The sequence below is a fragment of the Sciurus carolinensis genome, chromosome 2 (genome assembly GCF_902686445.1).
Source record: "Sciurus carolinensis chromosome 2, mSciCar1.2, whole genome shotgun sequence".
Lineage (NCBI taxonomy): Eukaryota > Metazoa > Chordata > Mammalia > Rodentia > Sciuridae > Sciurus > Sciurus carolinensis.
In genome coordinates, this window is record NC_062214.1 from 161,029,403 (window position 1) to 161,050,338 (window position 20,936).

General features: G+C 43.6%; 1 protein-coding gene across 1 annotated transcript in view; it reads left to right on the forward strand.

Moving 5' to 3' along the window:
- Positions 1 to 20,936, forward strand: part of Prkch (protein kinase C eta) — a 223,387-nt gene that overhangs the window by 126,164 nt on the left and 76,287 nt on the right. Inside the window, exons 7-9 of the mRNA XM_047540006.1 lie at positions 1,143 to 1,270; positions 4,553 to 4,696; positions 4,850 to 5,023. Coding sequence (XP_047395962.1) covers positions 1,143 to 1,270; positions 4,553 to 4,696; positions 4,850 to 5,023 — 446 coding nt within the window. The remainder of the gene's footprint in view (positions 1 to 1,142; positions 1,271 to 4,552; positions 4,697 to 4,849; positions 5,024 to 20,936) is intronic.

Genomic DNA, 20,936 nt, shown 5'->3' on the forward strand with positions numbered 1-20,936 from the left:
GTCACTTTCTGCTTTCCCGGGTTGTTGCTGGTGTGCAGAGCCATGCAGGGGGGTTCATCTCCCTTGCCCTTGTCCCTGGTAGCCTGAGGGCCACAAGCCTGTAGTGTTTGTTTCCTTTGTCCTGAGGTGACTTTGATAGGCCAGTGCAGGCCTTTGTGTCCATTCCAGTCTACCTGAGAGAGGTGGATTTCCCATGAAGCTATGAAGGTTAAGTTTAAGGTCCCCTCTCTACTTCATTTAACATTCTTTTTCTTAAAGAGGGCTTCCAAAATTGCATAAATTTAAATCCCATAAAACCTGGGTATGTGCATGCTTCCAAAAATGGTCTGACTCCGTAAAACAAATTGGTTGCACGTAGCTTCGGTTCTACCTCCCATCCGCAGGGCCCATGTCAAGACTCCGTCTGGAAATTTATTTCTGCTGATTGAAACTGGGAACCTTCCTTGTCCCAAGTCAGCTTCCTGAGCACAGGGAACGGCTGGCTTTGCTTGCTTCTTCCACCTGCCATTTAAACGTTTGCAAAGTTGCCTTTTTCTTCTGCCATAAAACAGTGAGAACCACAGGCTGCAAACTCAGAACCACAGCCCCACAGGATGCATGGCTGCACTCTGAGGGCTGCCCAACCACAACAATACTCAGAAAACTTGACATCGCGGCTGGCTCTGCTCTCAGAAACACCGTTTCCATCCTGTTTGAACAGCGGTCTGTCTTGTGGCATTTAGATTGCTGTCTTTCATTTCACCGTTGAGAGAAAGAAGGGAAAGAATAGTCAGTTGACACCATTCTTTGTTATTTGTGAATTGTCACTGTAACAAACATTTGAATCTTCATATTGGATCACGCTGTTGAGAAATGACTGTTACTTGTGATTTAGATGAATGTGTTTCATCAAGTCATGGTAGGATAAAAATGTACTTGAAATCTATTGTTCCTTAGCATATGAGGATTTCTGCTTCTGCACAAAACAGAAATAGACAAAATGTCAGGAACTGTTACAAGTCTGAGTGTAATTTTATGAGATGACACTGTTCAGCTTGCATAATTCCTTGGTCCTAATTGTTCAGGCTGTGAAATTTCTCTGTGAAAGCTCACGGTGACCTGGCTCTTTTCTGAATGGGCCTTCTGTTTTCCTGTTCCTCCAGTCTGTAAAATGAATGTACACATTCGATGTCAAGCGAACGTGGCCCCTAACTGTGGAGTAAATGCAGTGGAGCTTGCCAAGACCCTGGCAGGGATGGGTCTCCAGCCTGGAAATATTTCTCCCACCTCGGTGAGACTTTGCTTCTTTTCATGTATTGCAATTTAAAAGTTGTTCAGATGTGGTGAGCCCAAATGAGAACGTGAGCCATCATCAAAGTGTCTAATCTTAGCAGATACATTAAACAGAGGTTTTGCATTCTAAAAAAGCATTGTGTTCCACAAATAAGAGCCTAGGTACAGTTATGTGAATACAAATAACAACCATGCAGAAGCGGGAGAAAGCTTTTGGTTTTTGTTTTCTTTCTTTAAGAATTAAAAGGAAGGAAGGGGGGAGAGAGAGAGAAAGAAGAAGAAAGAGGAGGAGGAGGGGGGAGGAAAAGGAACAGGAGGAGGGAGGAAGGGAGGATGGACAAGGAGGAGGAGGGGAGGGGAGGGGAGAGGAAAGAGAAAAGAAAAGAAAAGAAAAAAAAAAAAGAAAATCATCTTACTGTTAGTATGGTCAAGTGAAACACTTAAAACCCAGAGGCCTGCGTTATGCCCTTGGCTAGGGACTGGGCAGGAAAGTTGACCAGTAGGCACCAGACTCAGCTTCCTCATGTCTGAAGGGGTAGAATTTGAAGACCTCTGTGGTTCTCCGTTGCCCTAAACTCCAGAAGCTCTGCAGTTTTTGTTTATGGATTGTGAATTTATCTCTCAAGTTCAGCAACTGACAGGAGTTCCTTCCTGTGGGCTCTGTGGACTGGGTGGAGTTGGGTCAGTGGCCCTGGATGTGTTTTGTCATGCAGGCTCCCTGGGTGACATCTGCCTGGTGCTGTTACTAGAGCCCTGGCTGCTTCCCAGGCCCATTCTTATTGCTGCCTTCCTGACCAATGTCCGCAGAGAAGCAGCCATGGCTATAGGACTGTGAGATCTGTAAGGTGTAGCTTGGTATGTGGTTTGGGAAAATTCTAAATGGAACTGTTGACTAATCTCTGGGTCTGTGGGGAGGGAAATGCAATCACTGTGAAGTTCTTGGTATCTTAGAAATGTCAGCACTAACCATCTCATTTCCTTTTTACTGAAAGACTTCTGCCCAGTAGATCAGGGACTTGTATGGACAATGTTTCTTGATTTGATGAAGTTTCCAGAAAAGTCCACGTCTGTCTGTCTTATGGGGAGGCAGGTAGCATGTTAAACCAGTGAGAGGGATTTCTAGTACCTAGGACAGCTGTTCCTAAAGAGAGGAGATTGAGGTTTTCCGCCTGAGCCAGAACTTCTAAAACAGTGGGAATGATATAGGCCAAGTGGCACAATCCTAGACATGGGCAGTGTCCCTTCTTAATTGAACCAAGTATCTTTAATGTTATGATAACTTAAACTGGGAAAATCAGAATTACCTGTTATATGACTTTATGTCATTAAAAGGAGCATTTTAAGTCTAACAAAAGAGAAGAGAGTGTTAAAAAATAATAATTAAAAAAAAAAAAAAGATTGAGAAACACAGTCTTAGAGTTCTCTAGCCAGTGCTCACCCAACGGGGAAGTATGTAAGTGAAGGAAGTGAAATTTAAGCTGGTACCACTCTTCTATTTGAAAAATTTATGATGAGAGATTTAGAGGAGGAACTATTAAAACCACTGGATTTTTAAGATATCCATTTTGTATCTGCTATCACAGTTTCATGGGGTTGAGTAAAACCCTTGAAGTTTTAGGCAACTGCACAGTGGGTTTATTACCATCAGTAGTTTGAAGCTTCCCCAGATAAGCTTTTTGTAGCTAAATAGGTCAAAATCTCCAGGACGTTAGACTTTTGATGTGTTGTCTAGTGGTAGTTTGCCTTATAAATGTCCCAAGGCAGGCAATTGCAAAAGCTACCTGCCTTTGGGTAGCTCCTCTCTGTGAAGGGTATCAAGGATCCAAGAGCCAACCAAAGTGACCACATTTACTGCTGGTGCAGGGTGGTAAAACTGAAGCTCTCATGAGGCTTGTGGGTGTAAATTGGCCCATCTTTGTAGGGTGCAAGTTGGCTATGCATCAGAAATCTTCAGAGTTCAGACTTTGGTCCAAGGGATTCTATTACCAAAAAGTTACTTAAAAAAAAAAAAATAGACAGTGATAATGAGGGCATGGCTTAAGTTTATTGACTGACAGGCACCAATCGGTGCTATATGTTCATTTATTTCTCATGATGACTTATATGGCAGATGCTATAATTGAAGTTTTTGTTAGGAGAGGAAACTGAGGCTGGGCAAGGTAACTGGCTTAAGGTCACAGGTTAGGTTGCAGAGCAGGCAACCCAGCAGCTTCCTTCTGAACCTGAACTCATTAACCACCCTGTTAATGATTTGCATACCAGTATGTTCACTATGGTGTGAGAGTGTATGTTATGTACACTGTAGTTTAAAAAATGGAAGATGGCCTGTATTTTCAATAACAAGGGAATTAGTAAATAAATAATTATATGTCCATAAAATGAATTATTGAACAGCCATTAATGCTCATGTCCTAAGGATTGGGGTATAATTCAATGGTGGAACACTTTGCTGGTTTGTGTGATCCTGGGTTCCATCCCTGTCTCCACAATAAATAAATAAATACATGTAGACTTAACATACCTTTCATGTTCTGAAAGGTTCTTAAAGATATGTAATACACACACCAGTTTTTAAAGAAAAATGTGTTATAAAAATAGATAATTATATTTTTAAAAATTTACCAAAGTATGAAAATATGCATGTCTGTTTGTTTTTAAACTGTGTATGTTTTGAGAAGTGACTGATGAGATTTTAGGTATTTAAAATTTTACCCTTTGGACCAAATGTCATTGTTCCAGTTTTTACATTGAATTTTCACTTCTCTTACATAATTTAAAATTCTGTATTAAAAATTTTGCATCATTCATTTTGTGTAGCAGTGTGGGACGGAAACTTGATCCTCTGCACAAACATGAAAACCACTCTTTGCAGGCAGTGGGCACTAGGTGGCGCGCCTATAAAGTGGACACTAGGTGGCGCTCCTAGAATCTGAGAATCCGAGAATCTGAGAGCCCTGTGAAAAGCCACAGCAAAGAATACAGAGGGACCCGCTTAAGGCATCCACATTTCCATATACGTCCATTTGAACTCAAACTGCAGCTCCCTGGCTTGGATGTATTTTACCATGCCTTTTCCCACATAGCAGCAGGCACAGACCAGAAGTTGCTACTGAGGTAGTTTTGAGTTGCAGAACTTGATCAACTGAGCAGAGATGAACTTTCCACATAAGCTAGATGGAAGATTAGGAATACCCCCAGCTAGGAAGGACTTCTCCATCCAAGCGTGCTTCGTGTTCACACTGCAATTTCTAACTCAACGTATTCCTCCTCTTCTTTGCAGAAACTCGTTTCTAGATCGACCCTGAGAAGACAGGGAAAGGAGGGCACCAAAGAAGGAAATGGGATTGGGGTTAATTCTTCCAACCGACTTGGTATCGACAACTTTGAATTCATCCGAGTGTTGGGGAAGGGGAGTTTTGGGAAGGTGAGTCTTAATGCGTCTTTAACTGTCTGGGCTAAAGTAAGCATGTTATGTGCATGTTCCCTATGTGTCTGTGTGTGTACACACGCCCACTTGTGTTCCCCAAGCCTAGGACCTGCAGAGGCCTCCCTCACCCGCCCTTCTCCTCTGCCCTAGGTGATGCTTGCAAGGATAAAGGAAACCGGAGACCTCTATGCTGTGAAGGTGCTAAAGAAGGACGTGATCCTCCAGGACGACGATGTGGAATGCACCATGACAGAGAAGAGGATCCTGTCTCTGGCCCGCAATCACCCCTTCCTCACCCAGCTGTTCTGCTGCTTCCAGACCCCTGTGAGTATGACTTGGGCTTCCGGCCCGGCTGCCTCCTTCATCAGAGTTGAGATGATAAGATGTTGAAGATTTTATAAAGCTGAAATTTTGGGGGAATGGCTCCCCACATAGGACCATACAAAGATATTGGTGACTTCTGGCACCCTCTGGGGAAAAAGGAAACTAATGAATCCACTCCTCCTTCCTTCGTATTGTCCTGGGGAAGGTTTACCTTGAGGGCTGTGTGTCCTAAGAATGAAGAGCTCTTCATAGATGTTTTCTCTAGCAGAGTGAAGGTCACAGAAGGCTAAGAATAGAGTTAGTGTCCTGGGCCGATTGCCTTGTTGAATTTGATCTTGACTATGCTCCTAACTTCTGAACTGGTCCAGACGAGGCACACGAGGTCAGAAGAGGGGGTCTGAAAAATTCCTTTTCTGAGAGAGTATTCCCAAGAGGGCACCTTGATTTGGAATATCCCAATGATTTTCTCCCAGCCCCAAACCAAACCCTTTGATTGACACCATGCACTGATTTTGGGACTCACGTCTGTCCTATAAGGGTTAAGGCAATCAGGAATGCTTTTGGCTGCAGTTAATGGAATACTCCACCAAAAGTGGTTTAAACAGAAACAGGTTGGGTTTATTTCATTAGTACAGACTTTGCTCTTGTTATTTCATGTGATAACAAGTCTGATGGTCATTCATGGTCCAGTGACATTAAGCCTGTCTTCCCCTTGGGGGTCTCGGGGTATTTGAGGCATCCCTCGACATCACACCCTCACATGACCAAAGGAGGAAGCAGAGAGGCAGAGAGCAAAGGGCTGCGGGGACCACCCTTCTTCTATCAGGGAGAGAAGACCTTCCCTAGACTTAGGCCAGCTGATCTTAGCTGGAAGAAAAAATATCTGGTCAAGATAAGCTGGTGTAACTTGATGGCTTATATCAACCCTGGTTCCTCCCTAAGGCAGGGTACCCTGCTGCTCATTTAAAATTGGCCTCAAAATTGAGCTTCTGTTATTGATAAGAGTGGAAATGGCCCCCGAGAAGGGACCAGGATTCTGGTGGATAAGTCAGAATCCCTTGCTATCAAAAGGCATTCTGGGAAAGTGCCTTTTGCGTCCCTGCTCTATCAGGAAGTAGAAGGTGCCATGGGGGCAGGATAGGGGCATCTCACCTGGTCAGAGATGCCGAAGCACATTCCATGGAAAGTAACAGTGAGGCTGGAACCAGAAGGCAAGTTGAAATTACTTAGGCAAAGGGAACGCAGGGGGATACGCCATGTCAGGTAAACAGCGTGCACAGCTCTGGAGGCGAGGTAGAACATCAGGTGTGAATACAGCTCAGTACGTGTCGGGCACTGAGGCCGAGGAGGGGCCTGGAGGGAACTGAGGTGCATCAAGGAGTTTGGATTTTAGTCTTCAGAGCAATGGAAAGTCATGGAAGAAATCAAAGCAAAAGGGTGACATTTCAGATTGCATTCACTTCACTGTAAAAAAAACTAATTTCTTACAATATATAAGCATTCTCCAAATATCCATATCATTTCTCCAAAAGAAACAGTGTTTATTAGTTTCATGTGTAGCTTTTCAGAGAATTTTTTGTACATAGAAACATGCATACCACCTATATGCAATGTATATTTATCTTTAAAAAATCAAAAGCAGTCCTATACTTTGATCACAATTCTTTTCTTCATTTATAATATAATAATATATCTTGGAGATTGTTCTATATTTGTGCACACCCAGCTGCCTAATTTTTAATGGCTGCATAGTATTCCATTCCATTTTAAGAACTTGCCACATTTTATTTAACCTGTTTGTGTGTGTGTGTGTGTGTGTGTGTGTGTTCTTTTTAAATATACATGACAGTAGAGTATATTTTGATGTATTATACATACATGGAGTATAACTTATTCTAATTAGGAGCTTGTGGTTGTACATGATGTGGAGTTTCACTGGTTGTGTATTCATATATGAACAAAGGAAAGTTATGTCCTGTTCATTCTACTATCTCCCCTCTCTTCCCTTCATTCCGCTTTGTCTGATCCACTGAAATTCTATTCTTCCTTCCCCATTCTTCATTACTACTTGCTGTGCTGTTTTTCTAAATTCACACTCCCAAAGCATGCACAAGGAAGCCTCTTTCCCACACCTTCCCACCACAGCTTGCTATGCATTGTTTTGGTGACGGGGGAGATTTTACAAAATGGTGTGCTTGAAGTTTTTATGTGCATTTCTCTGACTGGGTGCGACTGAGCATTCTGATTGTTACAGGTCACTGGCATTCATTGGGAAGGGTATCCATGCAGCCTAGAGAACGGGTGGAATGGGAAGACTGGAAGCTGGAGGCAGGAGGATGCTTTAAAGGGCGTGCACAGTGTGTGCTCCCAGGGGTCCCAGGTTTTGGAAAGGCCTGGGGAGATGGGGAGGCAGCTAATGGCTTCTCCAGCTTCCCTCTGCACCTCTGCTCTTCATGGTCTGGGCTCCATGAGATAGCTGCCTCCTCTTCATTTGTCCTCAGTGGCTCCTCATGTCCTGGAGCTGACCTGCCACCTTGCCCCTAATTCCGTTTCCCATCTCCAGGGTCCTCAGTTCCTTTTGAGCTGCAGTTTTCCCTGCCTTCCACTGTTGCCTGCAATGTCCTCCAAATGATTTCCTGTGCTCCACCCTTTGCCAATGCAAGCCCTTCACCCATCCTCACCCCGCTCATCTAGCTGGAGAAGAGTGGGGTGACAGCTCAGGGTTTGAGAGGGACAACTGAAAGATGATATAAGTTGTCCACCTGGATGTCAGGCTTCATCCTCCTGAACACCACTGTGAATGTCACGAATCAAGCAGCAGAGTTGGGTTATCACTCAGATTGCCTCGCTAGGGTCTGACACAAAGATTGGGTGGTTTCGTGCGATCTTGGGTTAATAGTCATAACTGGCCGATGACCTGGAGTCAGGCAGTTGACTGGTATTTAGTGACTCTAGGCTGGTCCTGCAGAAGCTTTTGTTCTGAATTCCAGTTGATGGACTGGGGATATAACTTGGTGGTAGAACACTTGCCCAGAACATGCAAGGCCCTAAGTTTCATCCCCAGCACTGGAAACAAACAAACAGAACCTCAAATTAGAATTGATCAGACAAATAAAGAAGTTTGTCAGACCCAACTTCAAGGGCAGTTTACTTGTAAAAAGAAAATCCCAATGATTCTGTTCTTAGAAATAGTCAAATGTCTCACTAACAATTAGATCATGTTAAGGTAGAGAACAAGAAAGTAACCTGGAACAGATTGGGAACCCAAAGACTATAGAATGCATAGTTTTCCAAGAAAAGGTACAAATTACACAGTATTCCAAAATTTTAATGGTCCCATAGGATTTCCAGTGAAAGTCTGATGTTTGGCCACAAGGGGGCAGTCATTACTGCAAAGTGATTTTTATTTCTCCAGTGAAATAAAACAAATATAACTGCCAGTGAGGTTTTAAAATGTGTGCATTGCAAACGTGTGTCTAACACAAAGGATAAAAGGAATTCTCTCCTGCCTTACGTTTAGATGATAAATGAAGTGGGAACCATCTTGAAAGAATCAAGTGAGTTTTTCTCGTCTAAGGTAGATGGCTCTTTTCATTTTCCTTCTCCAGGTTTACGAGATCTGGGGCTGCACCTGTGCATAGCATTTCTTTACTATGTGTCCATCTGTGAGAAATCCTCTGTGACTATCCCCATTCACTGCTATAAAGCAGACTATAAAGGACAGAAAACGTTAGTTGCTTTGAGAAACAGCAGACAGGTGACTTTTAGCCCCCCAGTTCTGCAGGCCCTGGCTTCTTGAAGGAGAGGCTCCTCCGTGTTTAACGGTGACCTGGAGGAGTCTCCCCTGCAGAGTGGAGGATGAGCCAGGCCAGCTGCTGGAGTCACTGCCTAGCTGCTGGGAAGGCCCTTGTAGGAAAGGGACTCCCTCGTGTCCAGCCCTGTGGAATCCACACTGCCGAGGTCCCTGGACGGTAGGCGGTGGGGGCAAGGTGGGCCAGACTGACTGACCCTTCACTCATCTGAAGTCTTACACCACATTTTTGGGTTGACCCCCAAACTTCTGAGGTAGAAACAGCAGCGCTGTCAGGATCGGAAGTTCTGCCAGAGTTCCGGCTGAGTTCTCTCCGTGCTCTGTTCCCCCCATCTAAAGGGCTTGAGTCGGTCCTGAAATTCATGTGAGCCTTAAGGTTCCCATGATGGAAATGGAAGCAGGGTAGCCAGGAGGTCACGTGAGGAGACGACACAGAACCACTTCCTCCAAGGTGTGAGGCGCTGCTCCCGAGCCCAGTGAGTGACTCATTGTGACCACGACTGTTCCCCACGCAAAGACAGGTGTCCTGGGGCTTCCCAGCAGCCAGCACAGACCCCCGCAGGGAAGCAACCATGAGTTCCCCAAAGCTCTTTTGGAGCTTCTTTTGTACTTAGCAAAAAAAAAAGCAAATTTCAAATATTAGAGAATATATCGAATTTTGTACATAGATTTATATACCCATACATTTACCATCTGATTTTTTTTCATTAGGGTATGTATTCCTGGCAAGCATATAGTTAAACTGGCACCTTCCTGCATTTCTGATAGCATTATAAATTCTAATATTTTGTGAAGAATTTGATAATCTCTATTAAGACTTACAAAATGTATTCTTGGATCTGTTGGTTTTATTTCTGACAGTCTAGTCTGCAGCAGTGGTGTAAAGAATAAATGGTATGCATAAAGGTGCTTAATTTTCAGTTCTTACTTGGACTGACACTTTACCAGATTCCACATAACAGAGAAATCATGTAGTATTTCTCTTTCCGTGCTGGGCCGATTCCACTTCATGTCCTCCAGTTTCACCTGTGATGTTGCGAAGGACAGAATTTCCTTCTTTCTAAAGGCTGAGTAAGAGCCGATCGTGTTTGCATTCCACACCTTCTTTGTCCATTCATCCATATTGTGAATAATACTGCAGTGATCAAGGAAGTATCCACATCTCTTTAACATTGATTTCATTTTCTTCGGATGTATGCCCGGTAATATGGATCATATGGTAAGTCCCATTTTTAAGGTTTTGAGGGACCTTGATACCGTTTTCTGCAATGGCTGGGCTAACTTACATTCTCATCGACAATGTGCAAGTGTTCCCTTTCCCCCCACATCGTTGCCAGCGGTGTTAATCTTTCATCTTTTTTGAAGGGATATTCTGACAGATGTAAGGTGATATCTTATTGTGGCTTTAACTTGCATTTCTCTGATGGTAGTGATGCTAAGCATTTTTTCATGTACCCATTGACTATTCTTATATCCTCTTTTGAGAAATGTCGGTTCAGATTCTTCGCTTATTTTGAATTGGGATGTTTATTTTGCTCCTGTTGCATTGCTTGCATTTCTCGTGTATTTTGGATGTTAGCTCCTTATCAGATACATGGTTTGCAAATAGTTCTCCCCTTCCATAGGTGGCCTTTTCACTCTGTCAGTAGTTTCCTTTGCTGTGCGGAATGTTTTTAGTTTGATGCAATCCTGTGGTCTTTTTTTGCTTTCATTGCCTGTGCTTTGCGGGTTGCATTGAGAAAGTCATTGTTAAGATCAATGACCTGGAGCTTCCCCCCCCCCCCCGTACTTTCTTGTAGTAGTTTTGGTTCTTATATTTTAAGTCTTCAATCCATGTTAAGTTGGTTTTTGTGTCTGGTGTGAGATAAGGATCTAGTTTCATTCTTCTACACGTAGATATCCAATTTTCCCAACACCATTTATCAAAGAGACTGCCCTCCCCCATCTGTAAAATCAATTGACTATAAATGTGTGGTTCTGTCTCTGGGCTCTGTATCCTGTTTTATTGATCTTTGCATCTGTTTTTATGCCAGCGTCATGCTGTTTTGATTGCTCTACCTGTATAGTAGATTCTGAAGTTGGGTAGGGCGACAACTCTGGCTGTATTTAAGATTGTGTTGGTTTCAGTGCATTATTTAGAATAGGAAAATGTCAGAAATAGCTTCAGCATTCAGCAATAGGGGTATACTTAAATAATAGGCTGGCCTGGGGTCTAGCTCAGTGGGAGAGCATCTGTCTGGCTCGTGCAAGGTCTTGGGCCCAATCCCCACTACCAAACAGACAAAAATTATGTGTGTATTTTCAGCCAATAAAAGGAGAAAATGTAATAAAAAGATACAATAATTATATATTAAGCAGTGAATTCTTATGTGTCAGACATTGTCAGGAGTGCCTAACATGTATTATTCTTTGTGTCCGATTCTCATAATAACCTAATTAGATATGTATAGCTATTCTCTTCATTTTTGTCAAAGAGTGAAGTAAAACACTGAAGAGTTAAGTCATTGGCCCAACATCCAAGACGTTAGAAAACCAAGGGATTAGGAGGTTAGAGCCCAAGAAACAATATAGAATTTATGAAGATGAGTGGTATATATCCATGTCAAGTTCCGTCCAAGAGAGCCCACCCCTACAAAAAATCAAACAAACAAGAACTGGCAGGAAATTATGGCAGTAACTATCAGAGACTGTACTGAGGTAGTGGACTTAGGAATTTTTTTCCTTTTTCTATTTATCAAATTTGGTAATAAAATTTTTTTTTTCTTTAACCACAGGGATGGGAAGGAAAAAACCACCTTAAGTGGTTAAGGGAGGACGCTTGGCCTCCCAGGTCCTGGGATGTAGGTCTACTAAACGCTGGCTGCCCCCTCCCCCCCAGCTAAATTCCCCTCACACTCCTTTTATCCTAATCAGTGACTGTTGTGTCAGCAGCTGAGCCTCCTGGCATTTATGGCCTGGAATCTGGGTCTCAGCGGCCCTCCTCCCCTGGGCTCTCCACTTTGGTTCTCCCGCTGGAGTCTCAGCCGATGCCAACAGAGGAAGGGGGACATTGCGGGGAGAGAGGAAGGAACAAAGACAGGGCAGTAGCAGGAAGGGGGAGTGGCAAAGTAAATATTGGTCAGATGCTTTAGTCTTTGTTCAGAGACCCAGTTTATGGGAGCAAAGGTTCCATTTGGAAAACACAAGACACTGTGCCCAGCACCCAAGAACTGCTGCTCAGTAGCAAGCCCCGCTGATGAGTCAGGGACGCCCCATTCCATGGGAAATTGCTCGAGCTCACATCTGCTGCCTTGAGGTGGGCTGCAGACTGCTGTGACCCGCTTTGCCAGGCTGAGGCCCAGCCTTGTCCCCTCCGCCCCGCTCTGCCTGGGCTGCTGACAGGCGTGCTTGGGGTGTGAGCCTGCAAGGGAGGAGTTCCTGGCAGGGCCAGCGCTTTCCACACCTCAGATGTGGGTCAACAAAACTGAAATCTATTTTTGAAGGTTGGGGTGTCCAGGAATCTTGAGAAATCAATGCCATCAATGTACACGCTGGCACCAAGTGATTTCAGTAGACTTCAGAGATGTTAGGAAAACAACCTGGTCACCTGAACTCGAGGGAACATTCTTTCCTCTTTATTATTTTCTCCATTGTTTTTGTGTTAAATATTAGTGAAGGAGCGTGTGTGAGGGAGAGAAGAGGCACAGCGTTAGTCACGTGGCCCTGGAATTCGTGGGTTAGCCCTTCCCCAGGAAGGTGACACCACTGTGACCTTCAGTTCTGGCTTGGCTAGGAGCCCACTGGTCTTCCAAAAGCGCCTCTGCCCCAGATAAGCCCCTCCTCCCAAATCTGCGTCCTTTTCCTCATGGTTGGTGGAAGCACTCCTGGAAGGGCTCCCCAGGCTGGCTGCGGGCTTGCATGTGGGGACAGCAGCCCGCCTGCATCCCTGTCCTGCCCCAGCTGCCATGTCCTCTCACGTGATTGCTGAGCATCTGCAGGACGGCTGGGCCTGTTGGTATCCCAAGCTGTCCACTGATGGATTGGGGGAAGAGGAGGCACACTTGGCCCTACAGTGGCATTACCCATTTGCTCTGAGTTGCTATGATATCCTAGGCAAGGGCAAGAGACCCCGTGACTGCAGGGTAGGAGAGAAGTCCAGCTGGAAAACAGTTCCCTCTGTAGAGCTCAGGGTTCTCAAGAGGCCTCTGTCTGTCACTCTCCGCATAGTCGCTTGATTTTTTTTTTTTTTTTTTTTTGACTCTGAATGATGCTGGGTTTGCAAAAGCAAAGGGTGAAGAAGGAAAGAACAGTTCACTGAGACCCTAGGATACTTTCTAGGTGCTTCTCCTGATTACCAGTGTCTCTAAAACTGAACACCACTGTTCTGTAAATATCCGTTGAACAAAATGTCTTATTTAATACCTAAGTGATCCAGAAAGATCATTTTAAAGGTCTCTGAAAACTAGGGTCCAGAAAAGTTGAACAGTTTATCCCACATTACACAGCAAGCAAGAGCTCTCATGTGGATTCTTGACCAGGCTGTCCAGCTTAATTATTTATAAGCCATTTCTTTATACCACAGCAGGAAATCTCTCTGCAATGTGTATATCTGAACAGGATAGTATCATTAGTGAGGAATAGAGGCAGTTTTTCACAATATTAGTTTTTGGCCTTTTATGAAATACCTAAGGATATCTCCTCTTATCTGTTTGTAACTAGGTTTCCTCCTTTCCCTGAGCAATGACGGCTACGAACACAATTTGGTCTGCTTATGGTTCATTTGTTATAGTTTGCCTTTGGCTCAGATCAAAACAGAAAATAAGCCAGAACGTCTTTGCATGTTCCCAACTTTTTAATAATGTTCCATCTTTCTTCGAGGTTATTAACTGTGGTTCTATATCCATAGTCACCTGGATCTAGCTCTTGGGGGGTGAGCAAATGTATGGGATCTCAGCTAGATCCCTGGGGACAAAATGTACAGAGGCCATCTCCAGGCTTCAGTTCTGGGGGGTGGGGTGGATTTTTGGGGACCTTGTCTTCTGTTTTCTCAGGCTTCTCTTTCTGTTGCTAAGTGAGGCCACAAAAATAAATGGAGGAAAAAAGAGAAGCCGAAGTCCACACTGTTCCATTGACTCTGTCTCTTTGGATAGCACTGCCAAGATATTTGGTGTGACAAAAACGTTTGAGACAGTGGCCTTAAGGTTGCTCAATTATAGCTGACCTCCTTGCTAGCTGTCATCAGTGACGACTTTACAAGTCGAACAGACCTGCCACTTCTGCATTTGCTAAGATGGTTGGTGGAAGTGTGTGTAATTTCCCTTGATGTAACTCGAGACTGCCGGGGTCAGATGTGGCCCCGATGTGTGATGTGTTCATGATAACTGAAAACTTTTGGTGGTGGTGATTGCTTGGTTATGGATTTCCCTGACCACATTTGGGAACTCTTAGAATCTGCAAGATATAGAAAATTATAGATACCCTTCCCTCAGCAGTGTCCTTCATGGAAATACAAGTGCTTTCTCCGGGATGAGAAGGAGATGAACTCTCTGCCACATAGTTTAGTGAAAAGTCAGTCTCTCCAGGGGCACTCTGAGTGAGTGCTAAGCAAAAGAAGCAGCTGTTTTATTCCTTAGTCTTAGGAAGGAGAAGACCAACACGCATGAAGTAGCAGTGTGCAGTAGATTGCATGTTCTATGTCCTTATACCACCAAAGGAAAGCTGGTTGAAAATAACCTTAGATTCTGGGGAAGTGCCTACCTACATGCCAGTCTTTCTGCAGAAGTGCTCTAAGACCAAAAACCAACTAACACCTTGGGTACAACCTGCAGGTGTTTCCATAGGAAGCAGGCTGGGCTACTTCTTTGACTGATGGAATATCTGAACTGGAGCTGCAACTAATACCTGGCACGTGTCCACCCCACCCTGAAGGAAGAATCATGCAGTATAAAGCCTGACCACCTTGGTTCAAAACCGGAGGCTGCAATATATTCTAGTTTTGAAATTTTGAGTTTTCTGTCATTACTTCCTCACTGGTAAGAACCTGTCACATCTGTCTCTGGTATGCCCCCAGAACAATCCAGGGCCTCTTGTGAGCTGGAACAACCCTGTTAGCATCAAGTTAGGCTATCTGGAGGTTTAGAGAATTGCCCATTGCAATTAGCTTACAACAGAAGGCTGGGAAATGCTTGTTCATTCAGCTCATGTGAATGGAGTGCCTGTGGGGTACAGGCAGGGCTTCAGGCTCCGAGGACCAGTACTGCACACAATAGAGGGGAGTCCCTGTCCTCATGTAACTGACCTTCTTCTGGGAGTTTATGGGCCTGAAGCTCAGGAACAGGCTGTCCTACAGAGGAGACTCCTCTGGCAACCCTCCATGAATAGCTGGTCCTGGGTGGCAGTTCCATCAAGACTGGCTCAGAGCCAGCCATCTGGTGAGAAGGAGGCCTACGGGGCTTGTCTTGAAGCTGTATTTGCATATTGAGTGCACCCTTATTTTTAGGTAGGGTGTAGTGAATTTGAGACTCACAAGACATTGTGTTAGGAACAGAGGAGCGAAGGGGTGGTTGGCAGTATCTCTGGTTGGTGATGGACTCTCTATTGCCCAGGTGTTGGGGGTCACAGCAAGAGGCATAATGGGAAGAGCAATCCCTTGATCACCATTGTTATTTGCATGATTTTCCCCTGCCCTCTGGGTAAGCTGGTCTGTTTCACCAGCAGCCTCTGCACCAGGCTGCAAGGACACTGTCCACTTCCCTTGCCTGCCGCCATATTGACCATTTGCTATCAAGACCAACTCTGCTCCTCCTTGCCAAGTTTCCATTCCCTGCCTTCTCTTGTAACCTAGTCCCTTGACTCAATTTCCCCAGCAGACCTTCCATTTCCTCTCTTTGGGGCCACCCAGGGGGTTCCTGTTTCCCTTCTGTGGGAAGCTCCCAACTTTCAATGTGTTTGTCCAGCAAAAGAGCCTGCTGTTTTTTGAACTCACTCCTGCTTGCTTCTGGTCTGTCATGGTTCACCACTTAGGTAGAACTCTTCCTAGAGTTTCTTAATGTCATCCTCCTGTATTATGACATTTTAAAAATAAAATGATATGTAATTCCCAATTGAACCAAAAGAGGAGAGTCCTTCCAGCCAAACTGCCCCTTTATCCCATACATGTTTTTCATTTCTGTGCCTGGGAACACCGGAAGTGGCTCTGGCCACTTTCCTGTTCAACTTTCCTCTGGCCCCTTCTGCCCCGAGGGAGCACAGAGCCACAGTCTCCTTGGTGCTCTCTGAGGCGATGTGAAGTGGGAACCAACCCAAACCCACCATGAACCTTGAACTTCTGCACTAATGTGTCTTCCCATGGCAAAAGGCAGCTCAAACTGAGTTAGACACAACCAGGAAAACTAAGGAACAAATATGGCAGAATTGACCTAGAGGTGACTTTAAGTTTCTCTTCCAGAAGCCTGTAGACTCTAGGGCCTGCTGCTTTACTTTGTCCCTCCTTACTTGGGCTTCGGGGACAGATCTGTAGAAAGTTCCATGCCACATTGTATGGAACTTTTTACCCCCACGACCTTGATCTTCACTAGTAGGTCAAATAAATTTAGTAATCTGGAGGTGGGGAAATTTTCATCCTTTGTGGTAAAAAGTTTTTTTTAAAGAATCACTGATTTGCATGGTGCAATGTCTTTTGTCTGTTACTAACATGTGGGCTGAATAATCCTTTCTTGAAGGGATTGTCCTGTGCATTGCAGGATTTTATTTATTTGTTCCTTTGTTTATTTTTGCAGTGGTAGGGATGGAGCCCATCCATCCCTACATTACATGCAAGCACTGTAACCACAGAGCTGCACTCCAGTCCCACTGTAGGATGTTCAGGAGCTCCCCTGGCCTCAAAGATGCCAGATGTGCCTCCCCAGTTGTGACAGCCAGTGTCATCAGACATTACCAAGACTCCATCAATTAAGGGGAGAATCTCCCCTGACTGAAAACTGTAGCCTTACATCAGGTGATCTGTCCTCAACGTGGGAGGTCAAGTAGGTTAGCAGATACATTTTTTTTTAGATATGAAAATGAAATATATCACATCTTTGTAAAAATATAAACATTATCATTTTTTTTCTGAGTTTGTAGAAAGGCAGAGTTCCTGTTAGGGGCTCCTCACAGCTGTCAGTGGCTGCAGGGATGGAGCCTCTGAGCTGGAGGAAGTGTGCAGAGTGTGTGAACCAGGGCTAGCCTGGATAGAGAGGTCTAGCCCGCTGAACTTCTCCACAGAGCAGCCTGCCATGTGGTAAGGCAGAGCTGTCAGAGCCTGGGGCAACAGGGAGCCAAAGATTAGCTCACTGAGCATGTGTTTTAAATGGGTTATGTTAAAAAGCAAGCCATGGAAATATGCAGCTTCTCTTGTTTTGGCATTTAATCATTACACTTTCATTTTACCAACAAGGCCTTGAATCAGTGGCATTTGATGAAAACTGTCCTTTCATCCTGAGCTCACAGGGAAACCTGTGAGTCAGTTTCCCATCCTGTCTGTACTGCACATGGCTGGATTTTAGAAACAGAGATAATCAGAGCTTTAAGAAACATTTACCAACCAACATGGAAGTTGTGCTCATAATGTGAGTGTACTTTATGAGAGCAAACTGACTGTTTTCCTACTTTTGTTTTCTATTTATGGAAATGCCATTTCACCTTATAATAGAGATGCCTTAAGTGCTATCTTCAAAACTCAATGGCCTCTAAATATTAAAAATAGACCTTAACCATCAAGGGCATTGCTTGTCTCTAAATTGAATGATAATATTGAACTAATCTTGCAGTTTTAATTCAATTCAGTAAATGTTTATGGGGCACAAACGATGTACCCCTATATAAGGAAGAACAAAACATGGATCTACCCTTTAATTGCCTATAGTCAAAGGCCATTATAACACCATATGATAGAGAGAAGAAAGCCATAGTTGATTTTGGGGGAGGTTGAATGGATTTCCCAGATGAGGGACTATCTGAGCTACATTTTGAGGATGTATAGGGACCCCTACAGTCACAGAGTAGGGGACAGCTTCCCACATAGGAACAGCCATGCAAAGTCAGAGACGCTTAAAATTGCATGATATGCCTGGGAAACAGAATTTTAAGAGAGGAAATACAGGTATGATGAAGAAACAAGGTCATGATTTTCTTTGCTCAGGATCCAATCATGGAGGTAAAAGGAACCAGCAAAAGATCTCAAGTCAGGGAGCCACAGAAGACTGCACTTTAGAAGGCAATCTCTGGTTGCTCTCTGCAGAAGGATAGGGTAGCAGTTCTGGAAAGAAGACTGAACCATTGGCCTGTTGACCCCAAGTCAGTGATCATGGAAAGGGAGTCAGGGAAACACAAAGGAGGTGGACTCGACAGGACTTTTTAGGAAGCATGGCCAGGATTCTGGCCAGTTATGAGTCTGGGGGAAATGGAATATAATGAGTTCAGGGAAATCTAGCGGTAAGATTTTTATTTGTCAGAAACACAGTTCAGACTGGGGAAAGTGGGGGTTAGATTTCCATATCACCAGTGTCCATATCTGGTGTAGCAGCAACCATAATGGGAAAGAGTTTAGTATCTGTAAAGGAAGAAGAGAACTTCAAAGGCAGTTCTAAGAAAGGATACAGAAGTGTGGGATATCAGAAAGGAATCAGAAGGATGTGGTTTCTTAGGAGGAAAAAGCAAGCGCCAAGAAGAAGCCAGTTCACCAAAGGACTCAGAGCTATCCATCTGTTGGATCTGGTGTGAGGTCGTTGGTGTTGCATCTTGGTATCTGCTTTCATCTTTGGAGTTTGCAGTGCCCATCTGATCTCCAGTTAACCCACTGCAGCTCCCTTACAGTCTCTGTACCTCTGCAGTAAGGCCTGTACCTTTTTTCCTCAACCCACAGTGAAAGATCAGTCTCTAGCCCAGCTTGCAAAATTAGTTTGGGAAGGGATTGTGAGTAAATCATTTGTTTACACAGATCCTGTTCTGGCCAGAGGGCCAGAGAAGAGATTGTTGTGGCTGCAGTGCATGAACCAAACTCCAAATAGCCTGTGGAATTATATTCCAGGTGGAAATGTCAATAAGTATATCACCGCCAGAGAGCAGAGGAGGAAGGAGTAGATTCTCCACGGATTCCCAGGCACCATCACAAGAGAGATATGGAATATTTTGACCAGTGTTTTCAAAGTGGGTAAAATGTCTAATCAGACAGATAACCCAGAATCTCCTCCCACAGATCCAAATATCTAATAGATCTACAGATCAGAGGGAGAGATGAAATCTTGGCTTTTAAAAAAGCTTGTAAAGTTTAGACACCTCTGCCATGAAAAGTGAGCTAAGTAACTGAAATGGTATTTTTATTCTATACCCACATACAAACGAAGTCTATAAATATCTTCAGTGAGCCTATTATTTTATGCTAAACCAAAGTTTTTATGAAGAGAATTGCACTTTGTAAAATAATGACTTGAAGGAATTCTATTGTGCATGATTTTGTTAAGTGACTAAAATCTTTTTGTAAAAAAGTGACTAATTACCTAAGAGACCTTGGTGAATCTAAATTTTAGTGTCATTTGAATGGGGACATTTTTGATCCAGAGGTGCCGTTCACATGTGCATCTCAAGCACCAGGGGGTGCTCCATAGGCTAGGGATGTCTAAATGATTAATTAGCCAATCAAAATTAAACACCATGTCTAGTTAGCAATCATCTGCCCTCAGAAATGGTTGCTTTACCAGGGTAATAAAAGTGATCTTTATCACGGTGTGGAAACTGTGCTATTACGACCATGTCCTCTAATTTCCATTAACTTAATTAGCAGTCCAACTAATTATAGGACTTCATAGAAGTGGCATGAGAATAGTATGCAACTGTTAAAATTGTGGTCTCCATAACTGATTTTATCAGGAAGTGTTATGTAATCGTAAGTGAAAAGAGAAGGGTGTTTTTCATTTTCTCCTTTTCCTTTAAGCATGCTGTAGAGTGTGAAATGTAATTAGGACCTAAGGGGGAAATTAAATCTAGTTAAAATTACCTTGTAAGTTTCTTATCTGCCCTCAACTCTCCAGTTCTTTGGAAATATTCTCTTTGCATTTAGATTTCTAGCTCTGATTGTCAGGATTATGGGTGACTTATTTTCATTTTCTTTATTTTTTTTCCTCAATCTTACTTTGTAATTACATTGAACTGTGGATGGGCATGTAATCCCTTTAATAAATGAAAGAAACAAAACCTTGTAAAGGGAAATGAAATGGCATCAGCAGACCTGATTCCCTTATTTAACTCTTCCACAAATCATTTCAACAGTAGGTAAGGAACTTCAATTCTTTGTATTTTAATTACGTAAAAGGGTTGTGTAAGACTGATCTCGGTAGGTTGTTCTGATTTTTCTAAAGTCCTCATTTAAATTTGATAAGCATACAAAAATGGTCTCCTGCTGTGTTAGTTCCCTAACCATTTATTGACCCCCACTACAACCCAGGCATGGTGCTTGGTATTCTTAAAGATATAGATATAGATATAGATATAGATATAGATATAGATATAGATATAGATACCACTCAGCATCTGAGCTCTGCCTTAGAAGTGTCTGGTCCTCCATGGAAAACATGACCAAGTGTGTGAAGCCAGCCCAGTCTAGCACAGGGATACTGGGCTCACTGTATGTAGACCAGATACATCACAGGAGCTACACACAGGAGAGAACTGTACTCCAACTTTGCCATGTCTCTGATTGTATGTTTTCTGCTTATTTAGGCTTTAAAGAATATCCGGCCTGGATGTTTTTTAGTGTGCCAACCTGCTAGTTTATTTCCCAGTCTGGTACATATACCAGTAGGTCTTGTCAGGTTTTGTGATGAGAGATGGGGGCAGTGGGTCCAGATTACCAGGGAAATCTTTGAAAAGAACAGTGTGTTCCTCCAGGTTTGAAATGCAAGGCTTGTTATGCTGGAGACATATCTCACCTTCCCCAAGACTAGTTTCTGTGCTCAGGCGGGACGTATCTTGCTCATGGGCTTGACAGAGAGGCTGCTAGGTGATCAAATTCTGACATCTTCTGGGCTATGCAAAATGATAAGTCAAAAAAAAATTAAGCCATTTGTCTCCCATTCCTTGTTGCTTCCT